The sequence below is a fragment of the Sorex fumeus genome, unplaced genomic scaffold (assembly GCF_029834395.1).
Source record: "Sorex fumeus unplaced genomic scaffold, SorFum_2.1 ptg000006l, whole genome shotgun sequence".
NCBI classification, from domain to species: Eukaryota; Metazoa; Chordata; class Mammalia; order Eulipotyphla; family Soricidae; genus Sorex; species Sorex fumeus.
Genome location: NW_026606063.1, coordinates 55,585,674 through 55,608,313, shown reverse-complemented (window position 1 = coordinate 55,608,313; position 22,640 = coordinate 55,585,674). Strand labels below are relative to the sequence as shown.

The 22,640-nt window shown below is 35.8% G+C and overlaps 1 protein-coding gene and 1 non-coding gene across 8 annotated transcripts in view; one reads left to right on the top strand and one right to left on the bottom strand.

Moving 5' to 3' along the window:
* The window catches only part of CCDC88A (coiled-coil domain containing 88A), a 129,603-nt gene that overhangs the window by 9,032 nt on the left and 97,931 nt on the right, over positions 1–22,640 (bottom strand). For 3 of the 7 annotated variants that reach the window (XM_056122545.1, XM_056122546.1, XM_056122544.1), the window contains exons 20-29: positions 21,168–21,445; positions 20,847–20,990; positions 17,880–18,066; positions 13,895–14,040; positions 8,960–9,052; positions 8,647–8,861; positions 5,221–5,304; positions 4,051–4,254; positions 3,211–3,282; positions 1,465–1,545 (exon numbers count right to left, since the gene is read on the bottom strand). In XM_056122545.1, coding sequence (XP_055978520.1) covers positions 1,465–1,545; positions 3,211–3,282; positions 4,051–4,254; positions 5,221–5,304; positions 8,647–8,861; positions 8,960–9,052; positions 13,895–14,040; positions 17,880–18,066; positions 20,847–20,990; positions 21,168–21,445 — 1,504 coding nt within the window. Of the gene's footprint in view, positions 1–1,464; positions 1,546–3,210; positions 3,283–4,050; positions 4,255–5,220; positions 5,305–7,345; positions 7,521–8,646; positions 8,862–8,959; positions 9,053–13,894; positions 14,041–17,879; positions 18,067–20,846; positions 20,991–21,167; positions 21,446–22,640 lie in introns of those variants that run through there. The other 4 variants (XM_056122547.1, XM_056122549.1, XM_056122548.1 and 1 more) reach the window with 3 other exon arrangements.
* Positions 21,797–21,858, top strand: LOC130038232 (U7 small nuclear RNA). Its single transcript, XR_008794620.1, has one exon. It is a non-coding gene; the product is annotated as a U7 small nuclear RNA (small nuclear RNA).

Below are 22,640 nucleotides of genomic sequence, written 5' to 3'. Positions count from 1 at the left end.
GAGCAAGGAATAGCCCTTTAGCACTGCCAGATGTGGCTCTCAAATTAAAAAAAAAAAGAATAGTCATAAAAAGAAAGTTTGACTTAGCTTAAGAAACACTTTGAGAAAATTTTCTTAAACTTCCAAATCAGAAAAAATAACACTTTCAGGGTATATTTTTTCTGTTAGATATAAGAACATGATTATAAAAATAATTTGTCTTTGAAATAATATTTTTTCAGATAACATCAACAAATGGCATTTATGACTAGATAATTATACATCTTTATAATACAAAAAGTAGTTATAGACATAATTGTAAGAAACTATAGAGAATAACTACTGTAATGAACTTTTTATAGTTATTAAAGAAATACCAGAATCTGAGTAGACAGTATACCTTTAAGGGAAAGTAGGTATCAAGGAGGCTTACAGACATTTACATAAAAACAATACTTGGAATGCATTTGGAAAATCAGCATTTGCCTTGTATGCTCCCAACCTGAGTTCAGTTCCTGGCACATAGAGTATCCCAGCACAACCAGGAATAATTCCTGAATGCAGAGCTGGAGTTAGCCCCAGTACCACTGGATGTGGCCCAACTCTATTTATCTACCTAATAAAGTATTTTTAAAAATTTCTTGAGCTGGAGAGATGGCTCAATGTATCGAGCACTTGCAAAGCATGCAGAAAACTCAAGTTTCACATGGTTTCCCCCAAGAAGGCACTCATCACCCCTGCCACCCCCCCACCCAAATTATTTGTATAGATTTTATATATCTATCACACTGTTGCCTTCTCATATTAATAAAGTTTTCTGGGGGGGCGAAACAATAGTATAGTGGGTAGGGCACTAGCCTTATACAAGGCAGGCCTGGGTTCAATTCCCAGCATCCCATATGGTCGGCCCTCCAAAATTGATGCCTGACTGCAGAGCCAGGAGTAAATAAACCTTGTGCACTACAGGTATGCTTCAAAAAAACCAATAAATTTTTAAAATTCCCCTAATTTTTTTTTTTTTTGGTGTGGTAGGAGGCACACCCAGTTGTGCCTGGGGCCACTCTTGGTGTTGCACAGGAGACCATGTTCACAGGGTTCCTGCATACACAGCATGCGCTCCAGTCTTTGAGCTATCTTCCCTGTAAAATGAGTTTGTCGTACAAGTATCACGAGCAAATTAAGGACAACCATTTTCATAACAAAGACAAACATATAAATAAAGACCTGTGAAAATTTATAAAATATGAAGGTGACAATAAGAAATTTTATGAGATAAAAAAATGAAAACCAAATAACTGTTCCCATTTTTACATTTGAATACACTGAATACATTTGTGTTACAATGTAAAAAGTATAAAATGTTACCAGGAAATATGTCACAAATATAAATTATTTGGATTATATACCTTACTACAGAAACTTCCTTAGTTTCCTAGTTTTAAATACAGGAAATGGAGCATATTAATAAATTTACCTACAGCATACCTTTGACTTCATGGAGTGAAGCATTATTATTGCTATTGCTAGTGGATGTTCTGCCACTATCAAGGCTGGCTGGTCTTGAAGCTAAATGAAAAATCAGGAGACAGCATGATAAAATTTCCAGCTGATGACACTGAACTTTACATTCTGACCACAGAATGCTTTGGAGAAGAAATTATGCATGCTTTCACAGATCAAGCATTCCCACAGGGCTGACTCTAAGGAAAGCAAAGGAACTTCCAAATAATTCCACAGACACAAGACATTCTGAAGCACCAGTTAAAATTAAATAAAAAGTCAAGGGCTATTTCATGAGATGATTTCCAGGTGGATATAAGGACTCTCAGTTGAATAGAATGATATTAACACACACATACAAACACAAAATGGTAGAGATTAAGACTCAGCAGCTCAGACAAGGAACCCTCTATACTGCAGAGAAGCCATGAACATCTGCATAGTTAATGTCACTGTAGTCCTTTCCATAGCAAGGGAAACAATTCCAGAGTTAACATAACTATGCTACTTTTAAAAATGCTGCTTACAGGCTTGCGGTTCAAGCGTTGAACATGTTTTTTGTCTTGTCTATATGTTTCTTTGCTTGCTTATTTACAATCAAGAGACACCTGTATTCTCTCTCTCCCTCTTTCTCTCTCTCTCTCTCTCTCATTTTGTTTTTTGGGGACACCTGGTGAAGTTCAGCGCTTACTTCTTGCTCTGCACTCAGGGATCACTCCTGGCAGGGCTAAGGGGACCATATGAAATGTCAGAGATAGAACCTGGGTTGGCCACGTGCAAGCAAGCACCCAATCCACAATACTAGCACTCCGGCCTTCAATCACCTACTTTTCTCTTTTTTTCCTCTCGAGTAAGTTTCAGTGAAAACTATCTTGCTATACTAGAGCAATAGTATAGTGGGTAAGGTACTTACGTTGCACAATGCCAACTAGGCTTCAATCCCTAGCATCCTAAATGGTCGTCTGAACACCACCAGGAGTGATTGAGTGATTCCTGGGTGCAGAGCCAAGAGTAACCCCTGAGCATTTCTGGCTCTAGCCAAAAACCAAAACCAAAACCAAAACCGTATATTGCTACACCAATAAATAAAACAAAATCCAGCTTATGTGTGAAATCTCTTTATGACGTTATCCATTTTAGTATTATTAACTTAGTTTAGTTAGACACAATTTTCCAGACAGAAATTTAAAAATACACGGTTTTTTAGATTACATCTTTTTTCAAAGTACTTTTGTTTGTTTTGTTCGGGAGCCACACCTTGCAGTGCTCAGGGTCTTGTCCTGGAGCCCCTGAAGCAGGGCTGGGTGGGGGCATAGAGTTTGTTCTTGGCTATGTGCAGGAGAATATGTAGTGGCAGGGCCAAATCTGGGCTTCCTGCAAGCAAAACTTCTGCTCCAGCCTTTCAAACTATCTTCCCAGTCTCACAAAGATTTTTTAAACCAACGGAAGAATTATCTCCTAATTTTAACCTTACACCAAAGTGTCAACAAAATTACCTAGAACCATAGTTTATGCATACTTTATAAACAACCTTGACTTAAGTAGATGACACAACAACTCTGAAAGGGGCAAAAGGGAATATTAGGTTTGAAGAGATGACAGAGGTAGATATGAAACGCAGGCTAGAAAATACATGCTTGCTGACAATGCCATGTTAATTAGTTCAATGCAAGTCTTAGCATTTCCATTCTTTATATACTATGTTTTATCTAAATAGACTTTATATCTTACCGTGAACTCTTGATCCCGTACTAGAATCATCACTAATACCTTGTGGACTTATATCTTCAAAAGATGTAGTATCTACATAAAATATTAAAATGAATATAAAGACACTTTTAACAAAGTAACTATAAAATTTTACTTATTCAGAACATGGAAATTCTTTCTCAATCATGTATAATACATCTTGATTCAACATATTTCACAGAATGAACCAGAAACTGGAACTAGGAGGAACAGAATAACTGTGATTTAAGTTAACTAGCTTACCGAAAATATCAGAAGCAATGAAACAATTTCCCCTTGTGACCCTACAAAAAGCCTTAGTTGCTCTAAATAATTCTCTCTGAAGTTGTAGTGTTTTAGATGTTTTTAAAATAAGCTTTAACATCCATTTGTTTTTTTACTCTTGAAATCATTTACTTTTTGTTATTGTTAGCTCAATGGTTGTTTATTAGGAATGAACTTAGTTATCTGTATGGTGTCTTTTTTTTCTGGAAGATGTCTTTAATTTGTAAACAATGTGAACATTTCCTAAAATACAGATTATTTTTAAGATTTTTATTTTTATTTATTTATTTTTGCTTCTTCTTGGGTCACTCCTGATGATGCACAGGGGTTACTCCTGGCTCTGCACTCAGGAATTACCCCTGGCGGTGCTCAGGGGACCATATGGGATGCAGGGAATTGAACCCAGCTTGGCCATGTGCAAGGCAAATGCCCTACCCACTGTGCTATTGCTCCAACCCCATTTTTACGATTTTTAAAAAGCTGTTGCTGCCTGGAAATATAATAAAAATTTTTTTTGCCAACAGTTACACCACAGTGCAAATAGCAGACGGCCTATACCTTTATTATTAACCAACTGCTTGGATCTGAAGCCTGTAGAAGAGTTGACAGTTGAAAAGTTGATGGCTGTAGTAGAGAAGGCCATAGCTCCCAATTCTTTCCTCCTTTTACCAGTTGAAATATCATCAGGAACCTCCAAATTCTCAGTACTACCTGTCCACTGTCCTCCTGCTAGGACCATGGACTGCATCAGGTCATTCATGGCTGGGATGCAAATGAAAGCAAATGAATCAGTATGGTTAATGTATTACTCTTACTTCGATTTTGTATTACAAATGATTTGGTCTTTGTGTATGGATGAATGCAAGTGAACACCAAAAACTACAAATTCAAGGTCGTTAGAATCATGACATGCGTTTGGTTGAATGAAATGAGTAGGCCAAAGGCTGATAAATTTCAGTAAATTATCCCATCTCCACCCTCTTAAAGATAGGAAAAAGAGAGTTTTACTCTGTATAACTGCCATGCTTTAGTGCAATATAAATAGGAGACTTCATAAGTGGTTTTTGTGATGACAAAAATGGAATGAATAAAAAGGTAAGATGGAGAGCAGTTCTTATACAGGATCATTATTGAAAATGGTAACAGAGTCCTTGGTCAGAGCAGGTTACTGAAGAAATTATTCATTTTATGATTCAAGTATACCATTCAATAAAAACCTGAAAGAGATGATATCCAAAGTGATTTAATATATTATATAATTACCCATTCAACTTTCAAATAAGAAAAATCAGAGGACTATTATTTAAATAATGACAAACATTTTCAAAGGTTACAGGCCATTTTATTTATTTATGTATTTAATTTAGTTCATTTAAGGAAATAAATTCCTAATGCTAAATGTATTTTCCTTAAGTAAGTTCTTTGGGAAAAAAATCTCAGTAACATAAAGTTTGTTGATTTTTTTTCTGTCAACTTTTAGAAAGCACTGGAAATTTACAAGTATAAGTATGAATAAACATATGTATATATGTATTAGTAAACATACACATATGCAAATTCAGTGCTAGTTTTGAAAAGGAAATTTCTTCTAGTTCCTTGTTTTAGAGAAAAAACTGTAATTTGCAAAATTAAGAAAATTGACACAGTCCAGAGAAAGGTTAGTGGAAAAATTAGTAATGGAAGCCAGTGTAGTCATCTGAAAGAAGCTGAACTGTCATAAGGTCTTACACATGGAACGACGATAGCAGGCCTTCATTTTGTCTTTATCCTTCGGTCTGTTCCTCAAAAAGGGCAGTCTTTTCAGTGCAACCACTTTAATGTCAGAGCATGAGAAAAAAACAGAAACAGAAAAATGAAAGAAAAAAGGGAGAAGAACAGATGGGAGTTAAATGTTGAAATTAAGGACAGAAATGAATGTCTGAGTTTTAGCTATGTATGCTATACTAAAGCTAAATTCTCATGCTGCTGAATGATAATGAAATATGAATTATGTACTACAATACTTTAAAAATACTTGGAGAAGTGCTGAAAACAATGATGAGGAACATATACTTCAAAAGCATGGACTGTCTATAAACACAGAAACTTCTGATCAGAATTACAGGAAGAACAGTTTTACAATTTTGTAAAGGTGTACCTCAATTAAAGTTATCAGTGGGTTACAGATTATATATGATAAAAATGTACAGGGTTTTAATCCTTGCTTTAACTTTTTAATTCAAAAGACTCTGTTTTAGAAAAATAAAATTTATGAAATTGCATATTCTTCTACTGTATTTTAGTAATATACACGAATAGAAACTAGAGGGCCTCGGTTTCTGAGGCTGTCAGGAACCACCAGAGCCACTGCAGCGGTGCTTGCCATGAGCCTCCAGGGCACACACAGCAATGCTCAAGGGAATAAAAAGCTATATCTGGTGATTCCTGGAGGCCATGCAGCACCAGGAATTGAACAAGAGTTGGGTGATTGCTAGGCATGTGCCCTAACCACTGTACTACTCTAGGCTCCTCATTATTTTCTTAGACTTTTAATAAGGAAAACAGGAAATTATTTTTGGTTTAAACTGAATTCTGGTATATTATATAACAGTACTAGGTAAATATATATTCTTTTGGGTAAAGTCTTCCCAAAGCATTTATTATTTGTTTTGGGTTTTGGGGAGTCACACCTTGAGGTGCTCAGTGTCTGCTCCAGGCAGGGCTCCAGGGACCATTAGGTGGACTCAAAGTGGGGTCTCAAATCCAGCAGGTAACGCATGCACACTAGCACTTGCACTTTTTCCCCCAACCCCTCAAGTGTTTATATTAATTTCATATTGCAAAAGATTAGTTGAGGGAAAGAAAAAAGTATTTTGACAGTGGCATGCACTAAACTCTAAATAAAGATAAAAGATTAGGAGGCACCCTAAAGCAAGCAGAACTGACAGAAAAATATGTGTATCTATAATGTTTTTAGATATTTTGAAGAGTTTTTTGGGGGGTTGTACAAAAGGGGTTCACAAAATTTCAAAGGGATCAAGAAGCTGTACAAAAGTTGTGTATGAAAATTATGGTTATAATTAAAAGGAATCATCACCACAAAAATGAAAATGCTCACTAGAGTCACTTATATTCTTAAATTACATTTTAGTATGATTTGAATATAAAAATATTATATCATTTTAGAGACTGCAATTTAGCATCAGGGAAATAACCTACATAAAGGCTTAAAAGCATTATTGTTTTCAGACTTAATAATTATTCTCTTTTTCAGGATTTGCCATCATCTTTTTAAAAAAGAAAGCAACACTCTTTTTCTTTTTGTCTTTGTGCCACCTCCAGCAGTGCTTGTAGCTTTTGAGAGATTATTGGGGCTCCTTGATGCATAGCATGTACCCTTCAAAGCTCCTTTGACAAACTGACAAGTGAACAGGTGATGGAATGTCAGCTTACCCAATTTACCTGACTGTTATTATGAGTAGTCATAATTTATTCAAGCTTTTAACTTGACCTGTTTCTTTTCTAGCTTGGTAAACACAGCTGTTCTCAATGATTTAAAAGAAATGAACTAAAAACAATGCAAAAATGGACATTTAAGCTAAAACAAAGCTGAGTGGTTGCAGCATGCACATGGTGCCTTGTTTATTTTCCATTTTCAACTGTTTTCCAATGGACTGCTTTACTGACACTCATCCGAAATGGTCAGGACAAAAGTTATTTTGAATTTGCCAGTGATGAAATGTGAGCTGTCATCAATTTGTGAACATACGATGGTTTTGTTCTCTTACACCAGAAAACTTTATTAAGAAATTCTAAAAAAAAATTAGCATTGTTGAGCTTTGTGTTTGTTTTATTTATTTACCGGATTCTGGCCCAAACCCAGTAGTTTAGGCTTTACTCCTGGCTCTGTGCTCAGGGATTATTCCTAGCAGTGCTCAGGGACCCATATTCAGTGTTGGCAATAGAATCAGGATCAAACATGCGTAAACCAAGTACTTTAAACCTTGTACTGTCTGGTCATTGTAGGTTTTTTTTTTTTAATTCAAAAACTGTAAATAAAATTGCAGAAAATTATTACTTATTCTAATTCTAGATATTTCATCAGTGAGAATAAAATAACAAACAAGATGGCCTCAGAGGCTATTGTGCTTCTCTTGTGTATGCTTTCATATCTGAAATAACTTTTTTTTTGCCTCCCAAGCAGATTCTGAAGAAAACCAAGACCAAATCTGACTGCAAAACCAATTTTTCAGCCCCTTACCTGGGATTTTTTAAAAAATTCTTAATTTATGTATTTTTTTTTTATCCACACCCATTTGTGCTCAGGGTTTACTCCTGGCTCTACACTCAGGAATTACTCTTATACCTACCCATGTATTTGGTCTTTACAGAAAAATCTCTAATACTTTTTGAAACGTTCAATTATTTCTAAATATAAACAAAAATATTCAAATTCATAACTACTTCCTTTTTGATTCAATTCATGTAATTTTCCTTAAATTTGACACCATACAATTACATAAGTAATGGGTTAGGAGCGTGGCCCAGAAGTGGCACATTTGCCTTGCAGACATGAAGACATGAGACCTCAATTCAATCCCAGGTACCACACATACACAAAAGGAGTAAGATCTCATTACACATGCTTTATTATTCTACTTAATCTCAAATAATTATAAACAACCACCTATAAATATTTCTTAGTTGCCCTGGTTTATTATCCTGACACAAAGGTATAAAAGGTTAGTTCTATATAAGCAGAGGTATTTCTGGTTCGTTTTTAAATGTCCCTTCCTTACTATTTAATGCTCCTAATAAAATAACGATATCGCTGCATATGGTACATCTCTAAATATTCAATATAGCAATCATTTGGTTATGCATGAATTATATAATGTACTATGACGTTTAAGAGAAATGCATTCAACAGTCTATCACCCCAAATGACTATTGAAGGAAACGACTGTTGAAGGTATTTTTCTTTTCTTTTTTTTTTTTTTTGTGGTGGCGCCAGGGACTAAATCCATAGGGTCTCACATATGCAAGGCAAGTGCTCAACTGCTGAGCTCTATCCAAGGTCCTGTTGAAGTAATATTAAAAAAAAAGAAAACCTTTAGGAAAGATTCTGAATCAGTAGTAGACAACACAAATATTTAAAGATATTTAAGCACTCACTGCTGCTTTTCTTGGTTCCCAAATTTTGGCCGTCTTCTAAAGAGTTTGAACCTACTGAAGAACTATCCTGACTATCTTGATGAGGTAGCTGAAGAAATCCTTCACCGGAGTCTGAGCGGGTAGGAGTTAATGTTAGAGATTTTTGACGTTCTCGATTAATATCTTTCTTAGATTTTATCAATTTTCTCATTTTCAGAGTAATCCAGTTGCCTCTCCTAATAGAAATTTAAAAATTCTCATCAGTCTAAAAATCCAATACATTGGAAGTTTTAATGTAACAAAGCAAAGATGAATAAAATTTAGTTAAAAATACCTTCGAGGAGGAGATGGGTCATAAAATTTGTATTGATCCATAATTTTTTCTTCGAGTTTTTCCTTTTGTCGTCTTAATTCATTTAACTTATCACTATAAAAATAAACATCACATTTTAGGACATGAGAAGTTATGAATGACAGTAAAGGATGTGACTATGATCTAATCAAACATCTCAAAATAAAACAGATACTGGGGCTGGAGCAATAGCACAGGGTAGGGCATTTGCCTTGCACACAGCCGACCCAGGTTCAATTCCCTGCATTCCATATGATCCCGTGAACACTGCCAGGAGTGATTCCTGAGTGCATAAGCCAGGAGTAACCCCTGTGCATCGCCAGGTGTGACCCAAAAAGCAATAAATAAATAAATAAAACATCGCCAGGTGTGACCCAAAAAGCAATAAATAAATAAATAAATAAATAAAACAGATACCACGACTTACAAATTAAGAATTTACTTAGGTAATAAAAACGGGATGTTTTCTATGTTTCTCCTTTTTTTCCCTTTTCCTTTTCTGGGTGGGGCCACCCCCAGTAGTACTCAGGAGATATGCTTGGCGCTATACTCAAGTGTCTCCTAATGATGTTTGCAGGAACGCATATGGTGCTGGTATTAAAACCTGAATTGGCCTCATGCAAAGCAAGAGCCTTAACCTCCATATTATTTCTATAGCACCACAATTTTGAGGGCCAGTTCTCACAGTGTTCAAAGTACCAACTGGTGCTGGGAACCAAACAGCAGTCCTCTGAGTCATCTCCCCAGTATTTCTTTTTTTCTTTAAATTTACAACTTGTTTTTAAAAAAGAATATAGTAAAAAAGTTTCAATTCTATAATAACTGAAGAAATCTATTAGAATTTTTTTTTTGCATTTTATAACTTCAGGATAAAAGAATTCTCCAAATTTTCTTATAGTTATTAGTTAACATTCTATCAGGACTAAAGAGATACACTAGAGGTTAAGGTGCTTGATATGGGTGACTTCAGTTCAAATCCCAGCATTTCATATGATTCCCCCCACCAGGTGTGACCCCTGACCACAGAGCTAGAATAAGCTCTGGCACAGATGTGGCCCAAAATCAAACATGCAAGCAAACAAAAAAATCTATCAACATAGATTATATCTCTATTCTTATATCTCAAATTTCCTCAAATCATATTTGAACAATGGCTGATTCTGATAAATTTTTAAGCTAATCACTAAAATGTTAGACAGCTTTCTTTCCATTTGTTTTTAAAAATCAGAAGTACTGCTATTTATTCAGCCACTTCTAGTTCAGAGGGAAGGTTGAATTAAGATAATGGAACTGATGTGTGATTTTATGAAAGAAGATGTTAAAGAACAAAGGTTGACACTAATTCACCTAGAGAAGAAACAAAAAAACAAACAGAAAACAGCCTATAACAAACAAGGCTTTTATCCTTATACTTATAAAAAATCAAGAACCTCTAAATTTTTAGTACTATCTATTCGCTTACACCTAAATGTGACAGAAGCAGACATTCAGCCAGAAATGCAAGACATGTTTAAGGATTGATATGTTAAAATAAAAAGTGAGAATAGATACTAGTGTTTGAAATCCAACTAAAATCACAGAAACCTCAGAAATGAATTCGTTCCCGTGGATCAGAATAATAAGGCAAACTTCTGGAGGAGCCCTTCGCTATCTGACAGAAAACTTAAATGTTGGAAGCTTTTGATATTTTAGCTTCTTAAGCTAAAATATCTTTAATGGAAGAGAGTATAAGTATACATACCCAATAGGATCGAAGGTGTAATCCAAAGTGGCCAGATATAAATATGAAATCCTTTTGAAGTTTTGCACTTACCTTAAAATGAAAAGTTCATGCAAACTCATGTTTTTGCTCCATGATATATCTGTTTATTGATATAAAAGGATTCCCTATCCGATGGAGCTGGAGCAAAAGTACAGTGGGTAGGGCATTTGCCTTGCACACGGCCAACCTGGGTTAAATCTCCGGCACCCCATATGGTCCCCCAAGCAATGCTAGGAGTAATTCTTGAGTGCAGAACCAAGGGTAACCCCTGAGAAACTCTGGGTATGACCCAAAAAGCAAAAACAAACAAACAAAAACAAACAAAATAAAACAAAAAAGATTCCCTATTCCAAATTTAAAAAATAAAACTGATGCTTCAGAAAATGTGTGGTGCATCCTGGTTCCAAATATGATCACATACCATCATGTCTTTGGAAGGCACAGGCATTATTTCATTTACTCCTTTGAATAATTCAGAAAATAGGAGTTATCGAATAATCTCTATTTTTAGAGAAAAAGAAACCTATGACCAAACAAATGAAGTAACTTGTATGTGATTACCTAGTGGTTAGATGAATTAGGAGCTACTGATTTCAATGTTGGTGCTATTTCTATTAAATTATACTATGTTTCTCATTTAGCAGACAGGGGGAAAAGAAAATTTGGGTACAGGTGAATCAGCATGTTGTATAAATTGCTGCTTTAGTGAGATTTTGCCGTTTCAACAGAGACACATACTCAGTTAACTTAGTATCTGATCTCAACTAGCAAAGCTTATGAATAATTTTTAAGTAGATTACAACTGTTTTAGTATTTACTACTTATCTTAAAATCTCTGAACCTCAAACCTCTGCTCTAAACTGTCATCACAAAATGAACAGAAACTTTTTCAAAGAAGAAATCCAAATGGCTAAAAGGCACATGAGAAAATGCTCTACATCATTAATCATCAGGAAGATGCAGATCAAAATAACAATGAGATATCATTTCACCCCACAGAGACTGGCCCACATCCAAAAGACCAAAAGCAACCAGTGTTGGCGCGGATGTGGCGAGAAAGGGACCCTCCTTCACTGCTGTGGGAATGCTGACTGTTTCAGCCCTTTTGGAAAACAGTATGGACGATCCTCAAAAAATTAGAAATTGAGCTCCCATTTGACCCAGCAATACCACTCCTGGGAATATATCCCAGAGAGGCAAAAAAGTATAGTCGAAGTGACATCTGTACTTGTTTGTTCATTGCAGCATTCTTTACAATAGCCAGAATCTGGAAAAAAACCTGAGTGCCCGAGAACAGATGACTGGTTAAAGAAACTTTGTTACATCTACACAATGGAGTACTATGCAGCTGTTAGAAAAGATGAAGTCATGAAGTTCATATACAAGTGATACTACATGGCAAGTATCATGCTAAGCAAAATGAATCAGAAAGAGAGGGAAAGATATAGAAAGATTGCACTCATCTGGGGAACATAAAGTAACAAAATAGGAGACTAACACCCAAGAATAGCTGAGATAAGTACCAGGAGGATTACTCCATGGCCTTGAGGCCAGTTGCACATGCTAGGGGAAAAGGCATCTCAGAAAGAGAAGGGAGCACCAAATAAAGGGTGTTGGAAGGTTCCTCTCAGGATGGGAGATACGTGATGAGAGTAGACTATAGATCGAACATGATTGCCCTTAATGTCTCTTTTGCAAACCACAGCACTCAAAAGGAGAGAGATAACAAAAGGGAATGCCCTGCCACAGAGGTAGGGTGGGATGGGGAGATGGGGGAGTGGGAGGGATACTGGGATCAGTGGTGGTGGAGAATGGGCACTGGTGGAGGGATGGGTATTCGATCATTGTATAACTGAAACCCAAGCACAAAAATTTGTAAGTCTACAACTGTACCTCATGGTGTTTCACTAAATAAAAATTTAAGGAAAAAAATAAACTGTCATCAGCAGGTTTTATAATTACTGCCAAACCAATCATATTATTCCACTGCTCAATTTTTTGTTGTTGTTTTGTTTGTTTGGTTTTCTTTTTTGCTTTTTGGGTCACTCCCGGCTATGCACAGGGCTTACTCCTGGCTCTGTACTCGTGAATTACTCCTGGTGGTGCTTGGGGGAACATGGGATGCTGGGGATCAAACCCAGGTCAGCCACGTGCAAGGCAAATGCTCTACCTGCTGTGCTATTGCTCCTGCCCCTGCTTAAATTTTTAAAGGCTGCTTTCTATGGCACAGAAACATCTCTGAGGGGGCTGGAGCAATAGCACAGCAGGTAGGGCGTTTGCCTCGCACGAGGCCGACCCAGGTTCAATTCCCAGCATCCCATATGGTCCCCTGAGCACCGCCAGGGGTAATTCCTGAGTACATAGCCAGGAGTAACCCTTTTGCATCACCAGGTGTGACCCAAAGAGCAAAAACAAAACAAAACAAAAGAAACACCTCTGAGAAATGGTTCTGGCATGTTTAGCCATTTCACTGCTGCTCCTCTTTCTCTTTACCTTTTATATTTTACTTTCATATTTTTCATTTGGTGCTTTCTTTGAGAAGTATATTGCCTTGGGTTAACTCCTTTTGAACCTCTGTATTTAAGCTCAGGCAATAATTTTAAAAAATCTGTTTTGCCTCTTCCCAAATAAGGGCTTCTTGCCCCTATATTTGCTATATTTCTATGGCCAATTTCACATGTATCTATTCAAACAATTAGTTTTATATTCCTAGATCCATAAGAGCAGTACCCATGTACCCTTATGCTAGTATTTTAGGTTATTAGCATAGTAAACCAGAACCTCTGTATTTAAAAGAAACAATGGTTTAAATAATTATTGTCACTGTCCTTCCGCTGTTCATCGATTTGCTTGAGCGGATCCAGTAACATCTCCATTGTGAGACTTGTTTTTACTGTGTTTGGCATATCAAATACGTCACGGGTAGCTTGCCAGGCTTTGCCGTGCGGGCAAGATACTCTCGGTAGCTTGCCAGGCTCTCCGAGAGGGGCGAAGAAATCGAACTTGGGTCGGCCAGCCCTACCCGCTGTGCTATTGCTCCAACCTATAATAATGTCAGAAATTAGTAAAAGTTAATATTGAGTTTTCTCATATACAGAATGAAAAGAATAAAATTATGAGTAATATTTCAGGGTGCAAAATTATTTGGTACCTACATGTATTGTCTTTGTTCAACATGAAAAAGGTCCTTGCTTTCCATATTCTGCTCCAATAGTGTTCTGTTCTGTAGCATTAATGTCTGAATTTGATCTAGCAGATGTCGATTTTCTTCTTCTAAATTTCCTTTTAGCTGGCTTAGCAACTATTTAAACATAATTTTAAAAACAATAACATTTACCTTCAAATAAATTGCCCAACACATTTGAAAAATATAAAGTACTGTGCAAAGAATGAAATATCCTGCTGTTTAAACAAGTAGATGTTATTTACTTTGGTCTGAACATAAATAATTATTTTAGTAACAATAGCTAAAGTTCTGGATATTAATGAATGATACATAAACATATTCTTAATTCTCAAAAACACTCAATTTAACATTTAATAATTTATTTTTCCAAACAGTTCTTTTTCAATATGTTTATATTCTACTCGAAAAACTACATTCAAATATCTGGTCTTCTGTTTAAATAACTCTGGAATGTGTGACAAGTTAGTTCTCTGAACTTCAATTACCTCAACTACAAGATGAACATAATAGCTCCCAGTCCCCAAGATTGTTGTGAGAATTAAGTAATAAAGTATCTAGTGATAAGGTTCTGGAACACACGGAGGTATTTTAATATACTTCTTTCTTTTTCCAGTCAATATTTTCAGGGAACTTTAAGGTCTGTATAGATATTGTGGATTGATTAAAGGAATCAAATTATCATGTCAGGGGTTGCTGTTACTAGAGGTTTTTACTAACAGTTGGGCTGCCAGCAGTGTTACTCTACTTTTTCTCCGACGCCAGTAGAAAACTGGAAGTATGCTGAGTTAGGCAAGAAGTTCAAGCAGAAGCCAGAAAACCCAAAACAGTGATTCAAAATTACTGTTTACATACATATTACTGGATCCTAGCATTTAAAATATTTCAGGTCTTGAGTCCAGAGATTTTAAAAATTGAAAAAACACTTTCAAATTTGCCAAAAGGCATCAGACACAGAATAACACAATACTATGAGAATCCTTAAATACAAAATAGACCTAACAATAATCAGTATTCTATATGTTGTTAAAGTAAATATAATGTATGTGATATGTGATAGATTGATTACAAGACTGTAAAAAGATACCTTCCCTACTACACTATACATTGTCTTGCAATGTGACTTTTTTTCAGGGCAGGGGTCTGGGTCATACCCAGCAATTATTAGGTCTTCTAGTCATGGTGGTTGGGTACTATACAGTTCCAGGGACCAAATATGAGGCTCCTGTGCATGCAAAGCATGTTCTTCAGTCTTCTCAGCTATCTATCTATCTCCCTGGCTCCAAAGTGACTTACTCTTCTCAATAAGATGTGGAACCAACCTGGAAAGAGAGTACAGTGAGTACAGGCACTTGTATTGAAGTGCCTGACCCGGGTTTAATTCCTGGCATCCCATATCCCCTGAGAATCTCAAGGACATAAAAAATTCCTGAGTGCAGAGCCAGGAGTAAGCCCTCAGCACCACTGGGCATGTCCCTTCCATCAAAAACAGAAATAGAAATTATTTGTGCTCTTTTTGAATTTGGAATATCTTTCATCAAAGGAAAGGTGAAATTCATGGCATGGCATAACAGTTCCACGCAAAAGGCCTCAATTCAGTTTCTCGAATCCAGAAGGATAAGATACTGTAAGACGCTATATACTAAAACTTCTAGAAGTTTTGCCAGCTAGGGATACCCTAGAACAAGGGAACATCAGCATGGCAGTCAACGACAGATCAAGAACAAGCCCTACTGATTAAACTATCTTGACTTGCACATCAATACATGAATCAACATACATAATTCTGCTAATCATAAACTTCATGAGCAAAAATGAATATTTATAAGATTACTACTGAGGTTCAATGGTTGTTGTATTATGTCATCACACAACTGATACTACGTATTGAAAGGATTAAAAATTTTACGGACATAAATAGCTCAATGAATTATCGCAAAATAAATAGATGTGAAACCAGCACTTAGATTAATAAAAATTTCATTAGCTGTATATCAGAAACAGTCATGCTCTCACATCATTATCACCATCCCTTCCCACAATGATAAATTACGAGAAAGTTTTTTCCACTTCCTCCAAATGATGTCTCAGGACTAACCATGGGGATTAATTCAAGTTGGATTAATTCAAGTTGGAATAATAATAAATCAGTACAAAGTAGGAAGGAAGCTACGGTCCTTTCCAGTGTCTCAAGTAAAACCTTTCAGGGTCATAAAAATAGTTTAAATTCAAACAAAAAACCCACTAGTGATCATTCCGGCATGCACATGATTCCAGGTTTAATCCACAGCACATCAGGGACTCCTACAAGTGTCCACAGTGGCCTACAGCAACACTCGGGTGACCCAAAACAACAAAATCAAAAGAAAAAATAATTAGAAAAGCTTTCCAAAAATCAGTGAGGAAGGAACCTTAATGTGGTATCTTAGCAAAACTCACAACAGCTGGTTGTTTCACTACTTAAATATCTCTGTCATATTGATCTTAAACAAATCAGGATTCCCATGGACTTAAGGTTATTGCATTGGTTACTTAGAATGTTCTTTCTCCAATTTTTTACTTACTAATACACTAAAGTCTTTTAAATACTTGTTCGATGATGAGTAATTAAAACTTTAATGTCACAGTCACGGTCACGGTCCTCCCGTTGTTCATCGATTTGCTCGAGCGGGCCCAGTAACGTCTCCATCATGAGACTTGTTACTGTGTTTGGCATATCGAGTACGTCACGGGTAGCTTGCCAGGCTCTGCCGTGAGGGCCAGATACTCTCGGTAGCTTGCCGGGCTCTCTGAGAGGGGCGGAGCAATCAAACTCGAGTCGGCCATGTTGGCTGCATGCAAGGCAAACGCCTTACCGCTGTGCTTTAATGTACATTCTCATTTTTTCCTGGAAGTTCTCATCAACCTTTAGCCTATTCCATTTTCACTTGCACATGATTTGCAATCTTTTGTAGTAGAGTTTCTCAGTCTTTGTCTGGCCATGGCCCTCTCCCAACTCTGTTTCCCCTAGAATATTCCATGTTCTCCTACATATGTGATTCTTACCCTGTGGTCCCACTGGAATATTCTGGGCACACAGGGGCCACATGGCCCCCAGTTAAGAAATACCACTATCTGTATACTATATACTACAGACTGCTTTTCAAAATAGTTATAACAATGTTTTTGTCCTATGGGCTCTTTCAGAATCATGCCAGTTTTCATTAATCGATCAAGTTTATTAATCGATCAATCGATCACATCCCTTCACTTAATGTTTGAAGGGATTCTGACAGCCCAAATGAAAAGAATGCAGAAGAAATGTTGCTTCAGGACTTCGAACATGTGGTCATAAAGGCAGAGACATTTTCTGTCTGGATCTATGATGCAGGAAAGCCCAAATCAATAAAAGGGCTAAAACCAAATGGACAAGAGAATGATGTCTCCAGCTAACAGTAAGATTCAGCATTTGGTGAATCTTCTGCCTGATGGCCCAGATACAAGTAGAACAGAGAAACTGGCCCTACTGTATTACCTAAAACGTTATCCACAGAACCGTGAGTGTTATTAACAGTTGTTCGTACTACTGAGTTTTGGTTAATTTGCTATACATCCCATATAACAGAATATTGAAGAACTGTTTAATTCTCTTATATTTACTTATTTCACCAGAACACAAGTTGCACAAAAAAAGATTTTTCTCCTTTTGGTTCATAGTAGATTCCAGGTGCTCAGAAAATCTTTTTTCAGTGACTAATAGCATACTTTTACAATATTCAAAGTATCTGGTAGATTAAGCTAACAGTAATATATATTGAAATTTTTCTTATTTGTGAATTTCAAATATTGATGACCAGTTCTCTTAAATTTACTGTACATATACTGCTACTGTCCATTACATTGTAGCTCTTTAATTTTAATTTTCAGGCACAACTTGACTTATAAAGAAAATAATGACTACAATTGTTGAAGCTCACCTCACACTGGTTATTCAATTTGGTTGATGTGATATCCAACTGCTGGTATTGTTCCTTTAACTTAGAAAATTCAGCTTCTAATCTTGTTTGTTCCAGTTTGGAATTATTTAAAAGACTTTTTAAGTTTTTATGATCTGCTTGTAAAACTTCAGAGTCTTTTAGAAGCTGATTATATATATGATTCAACCTGCAATTAAAATAATAATACAAAATTAGAGTAGAATGGTTCTCATTAAAATTTATACAATTTGAAAATGGCATTTGCGGCCATGTGACATCTCATACAATTATGCTACTGATATACCTTATACCAAGAGTAGCACAGCACATTTGATGGGGTATAAAGTAGAAGACAACCGGTCTTGACAGAAAAAAATTAAAAAAATATATATGTTAGCACACGAGACTCAAACTCTAATAGTATGTTAATGACCCCTCATATCGAGGATTACTGGCTCCAAGATGAGATACAAAAGATTCACACACTTTCCTCTAAGAAAACATTTTTGGATAATCTTAAGTCAATTATTCATAACAAGCAATACAAAACAAATTATTTAGCATCTGCCTTTGAAGTAGGCTTAGGTGGTGGTGGGAAAACTCGAAATAATGGTGGTGAGAAGGTATAATGGTGATGTAATCAATTACTGTGAATAACTCTTTGAAAATAAAATTTTAAAAAAGAAAATGGTATATATCACATTCAGACTTGTTAGATGATATGATTCTTTGGAAATTAAAAAAAATTTGATTTCCCCTTTTCCTTCTTGCTGTTATTGCAATGACCAGACATGACACACTTAGTTGTGGTACTTGCACACATTTTAGCTGAAGTGAACACCTGGAGCTGCATAGTGCTTGAGATGCCAGAAAACTTAGTTGCAGTGCTCATGTATGCCTGGTTAAACAGCACACTGCTGCGGCACCAGAAATCCAAAATAATTGTGCTAATAGGATCACATTAAGCATGTGAGGAAGTACCAGGAATTTAACTTGTTGCTACATACCTATAAGGCAGGCACTTTACCACTTAGCTATTCCTGAGCTCCATAAAAATAATTTTGCCAGTTTCTAAAATTATATGAATCAAAGGTGTTTCCCTTGCATGCAGCCTACCAAGGTTCGATCCTCAGCACGATGTAAAATCTCCTGAGCACTGCCTGGAGTTACCCCTGAGTACTACCAACCAAGTGCAGTCCAATCCTCCACCCCCCAAATGGTAAGAATCAATTTCATTCTGTAAAAACATTTTTAAAAAATTAAAATACCTTTCTGTTGTGCTTTTCTGTGGAAACAAATCTTTAGGCACTTAAATATGTGAAGACATAAAGATACTAATAATACCCTCATAGGTATTAAAAGTGTTGGTGTGGAGCTAGAGAGACAATACAGTGGGCAGGGTGCTTATCTTGCATGCTGCCATCCCCAGTGCCCCACATGATTCCATAAGCCCCTGAGCACAGAGCCAAGAATAAGCCCTACTAAGGTGTGGTCCAAAAACCAAAAATAAAATAAAATGAAAAATTTGGTATGAAAATACTTAACAGCTGAAAGATTGAGAAAAAGTAATGAATCAAGCATAGTTTATAAAGAAAATATTTTAAAATTTTACATGAAAATTCAAAAATCACATTCAAGAAAATAATCAAGGTAGTACAAGATATGATAATATGCCAATCTTTTGCTAAATAAGTAAGATGTACACGCTTAAACCAAAAATTTTAGCTTTTGAGACTCCTGTAGCTGTGGTATATCATTCATATTTATGCAATTCATAATTATTACTTTTTGGTCTTTTAAATGGCAACATGAGACCACTAGTACCTAAAGCCGTTAAAATAAAAAAATTTAAATAGAAGATGGACCAGTGACTAAAGTACCTGCCTTGTAAGAATAAGGCCTGTAATTAAGTTCTCCAAACCACCAGCACAAATGATGGTGGAAGCACTGCTATTTATGTGTGGTAACTCTACCATTTGGGATCCCCAGCAATCCAAGGGAGTTGTGGCTACAACAGTGTATGTAGGACCAAAACTAAAGTATCTGACTCTGGAAAACATGTGTGAGCAGAATGACAGAGTGAGACTCCAGTAAGCTCTGTTGTTGTGTACTCAAGTATCATGACATGATATGTGACCAGGGACAAACACTGTGTGTGAGCACTACAACCAACAATGTTGTGTGATTCCCAGTCATCAAGGAAATAGGTAAAATTAATTAACTAAAAAAACTGAAGCATAAATAGGGGCTGGAGATGGTGTAATGGGCTGGAATTCATAATCTGCATGCAGGAGCTCTGGATTCAATCATCTGTACTCAACTGTCCCCTAAGCACTAAGCTGGGAATAGCTCCTGAGGGTCAGATATGGGCCCCAGATAAACAATACAAGTAGAAGACTATAACATTGATCACTTATATAAACTTCAAAAGACAAGAATTGGGGGGACACTAATTCCAGGAGGGGGGGAGAGAGAGAGCGAGAGAGAGATAAAAATTTGGATCTCATTACATTCTGTCTCAATAAAATATTTCAATGTCTTCAAGTATCATAAACATTGTTACATACAGTAGCTTGACTTAGTAAGGACATCAATCAAGAAGCAGAGGAAGTGACGAGTAAGTATATGGTCCTGATTTGATCTTGGCATCATCAGGTGGCTTCCCTAGCACTATGGGGTATAGTATTGGTGGTCCCTAGTGGTCCCTGAGTACTATCAGGTTAGGCACTGATGACACCTAGCACCTCTGGGAGTGGCCCTTATCAAAACCAAAATAAGTAGCTGAATAAATTAACTGAAAAACAATGAGAAAAAACAGGAGACATAGGTTCTGCCTAATCATTTTATAATTATCATATTACTTTGGGAGAATCTACTTATTGCTCTGGGTCTTTAAAAATTCTCATAAATGGTATTGCAAATGGGAAATATATACTGGATGCAATACAAAGCTAAAATAAATGTTACCTATCATTTTCACCACAAAGTTTCTTGTACTCTGCAGCTATAGTCTCATGGTTTTTGTTTTCAAGCAACATCTTCTCCTGTTCTACTTTCAATGTTTTTTCCAAATCATCCAACTGTCCTTTCTGTTTTAATAACTGATTATACCTGGAAAAAAAAGAGGTTATGGTATTTGGTCAAATACTTCCTTAGGAAAAAATGTATTTAAAAATGAAGAAAATAAGAAAAACATTAATAGTTTTTTTAGCTGTAACACATAAAATTTATTCTTTACCCAAAGAAAACTGGTTTCAAATTAACAACACAAGAACTATAATGAATTACCGATCTTCAAGGTCTTTATGTTCCACCTCAAGATTTTTGTGTGCAGATTTTAGTGTTCCATGTTTGGCAATAAGAGATTCATATTCTGAAGCCTGCCGTTCATGAAGAAGTTCCAGTTTTTCATGATCTTTGACCAAAGAATCATAGAGTGATTTCAGGTCTTCTCTTTCTTTGATTACAGATTCATTTTCATTTTCTAAGGCTGACTGCTGGATTAGCAGTTGTGCATTCTGGTTCATAAGTGAGGTACTTTGAGAGTTCAGGGTGGAATTTTCAACCTATAAAGAGTGAAAACTGTTATCAGCCTTAAGAAAAAAGAGCTGATTTGTTCCCTTTTTTAAAAATAAAAAAATATGTTTACGAAACAGTCTCTGTTTAAAATATATTTAAAAAACTGATTATAGAGTGCCAAAAAAAGGTTAGTATTCCATTTTGATTATTGGAAGGTGTTTTAACACATCTGATATATATGTTTTAAGATATATATGCATATATTTTGGGTTGAATTATTTTAAATAAAGGTAGTTAGCAACAATTTATTTGCATTATATTCATGAAAAAGTACATAATTTAAAATAATTATTTCTATAAGTTTCAAAACCGAAAAACTATTTCTGAAAATTCAGTTGGCGTGTTACAATTCTTTTAGAATTTGTCTAGCAGGTTTTCCGGTTGCTACAGGAAAGTCCTATTAAAAAAATTCAAATGGAAAGGAGAGAGAGAACACAGGGGATTTCCCTGCCACAGAGACAGGGGGGATGGGGGGATGGAGGGATGGGGGTGGGAGGGATATTATCCATGGTGGTGGAAAATGGGCACTGGTGGAGGGATGGGTATCTGATCATTGTATAATTGAAACCAAAGCACAAAAAATTGTAAATCTACAACTGTAAAAAAAAAAAATAAAATAAAGGGAAAAAAAAAGTAAAAAAAAAATTCAAATGGAAATATTCTCAAACATAATTGAATTATTTGTCATTTGTATAAGAATTCTGAAAAAAAGTTAATTTTTATCTATTTCTTCCTCAGGCACCATAATATTCAACAGTATTTAACATTAATGGTTTAATATGGCATTACTGCACCACACCACCGCAACATTAACAATAGTCCTTTACCATTGATTCAGTGAGAAAATGTTATTTTGTTCTTAGAAACAAAAGGTTTTAGAGGTTTTAGAAAATCGTAACTTTCCCTGACCAAAAAGTCTGAAGACAAAATTTCCATGCTATGTTATTCTTTAAAAACGTACAAATGAGATCAGAAATAGTATGCTGCAACCATAGGTTACAACAGTATTAAAGTCATGATCTTCTACATTATTTTCTACATTATTTTATTATTGATTCAGAGCACTGAGAATAATAAAGATTAAACTACTGAAATAAGGAGAATAAAATAAACAAGATTATCTTTATTTTATGTATACTTTAGAGGTTATGTTACCATAAAATGCTGCTAAGTACTGATCAT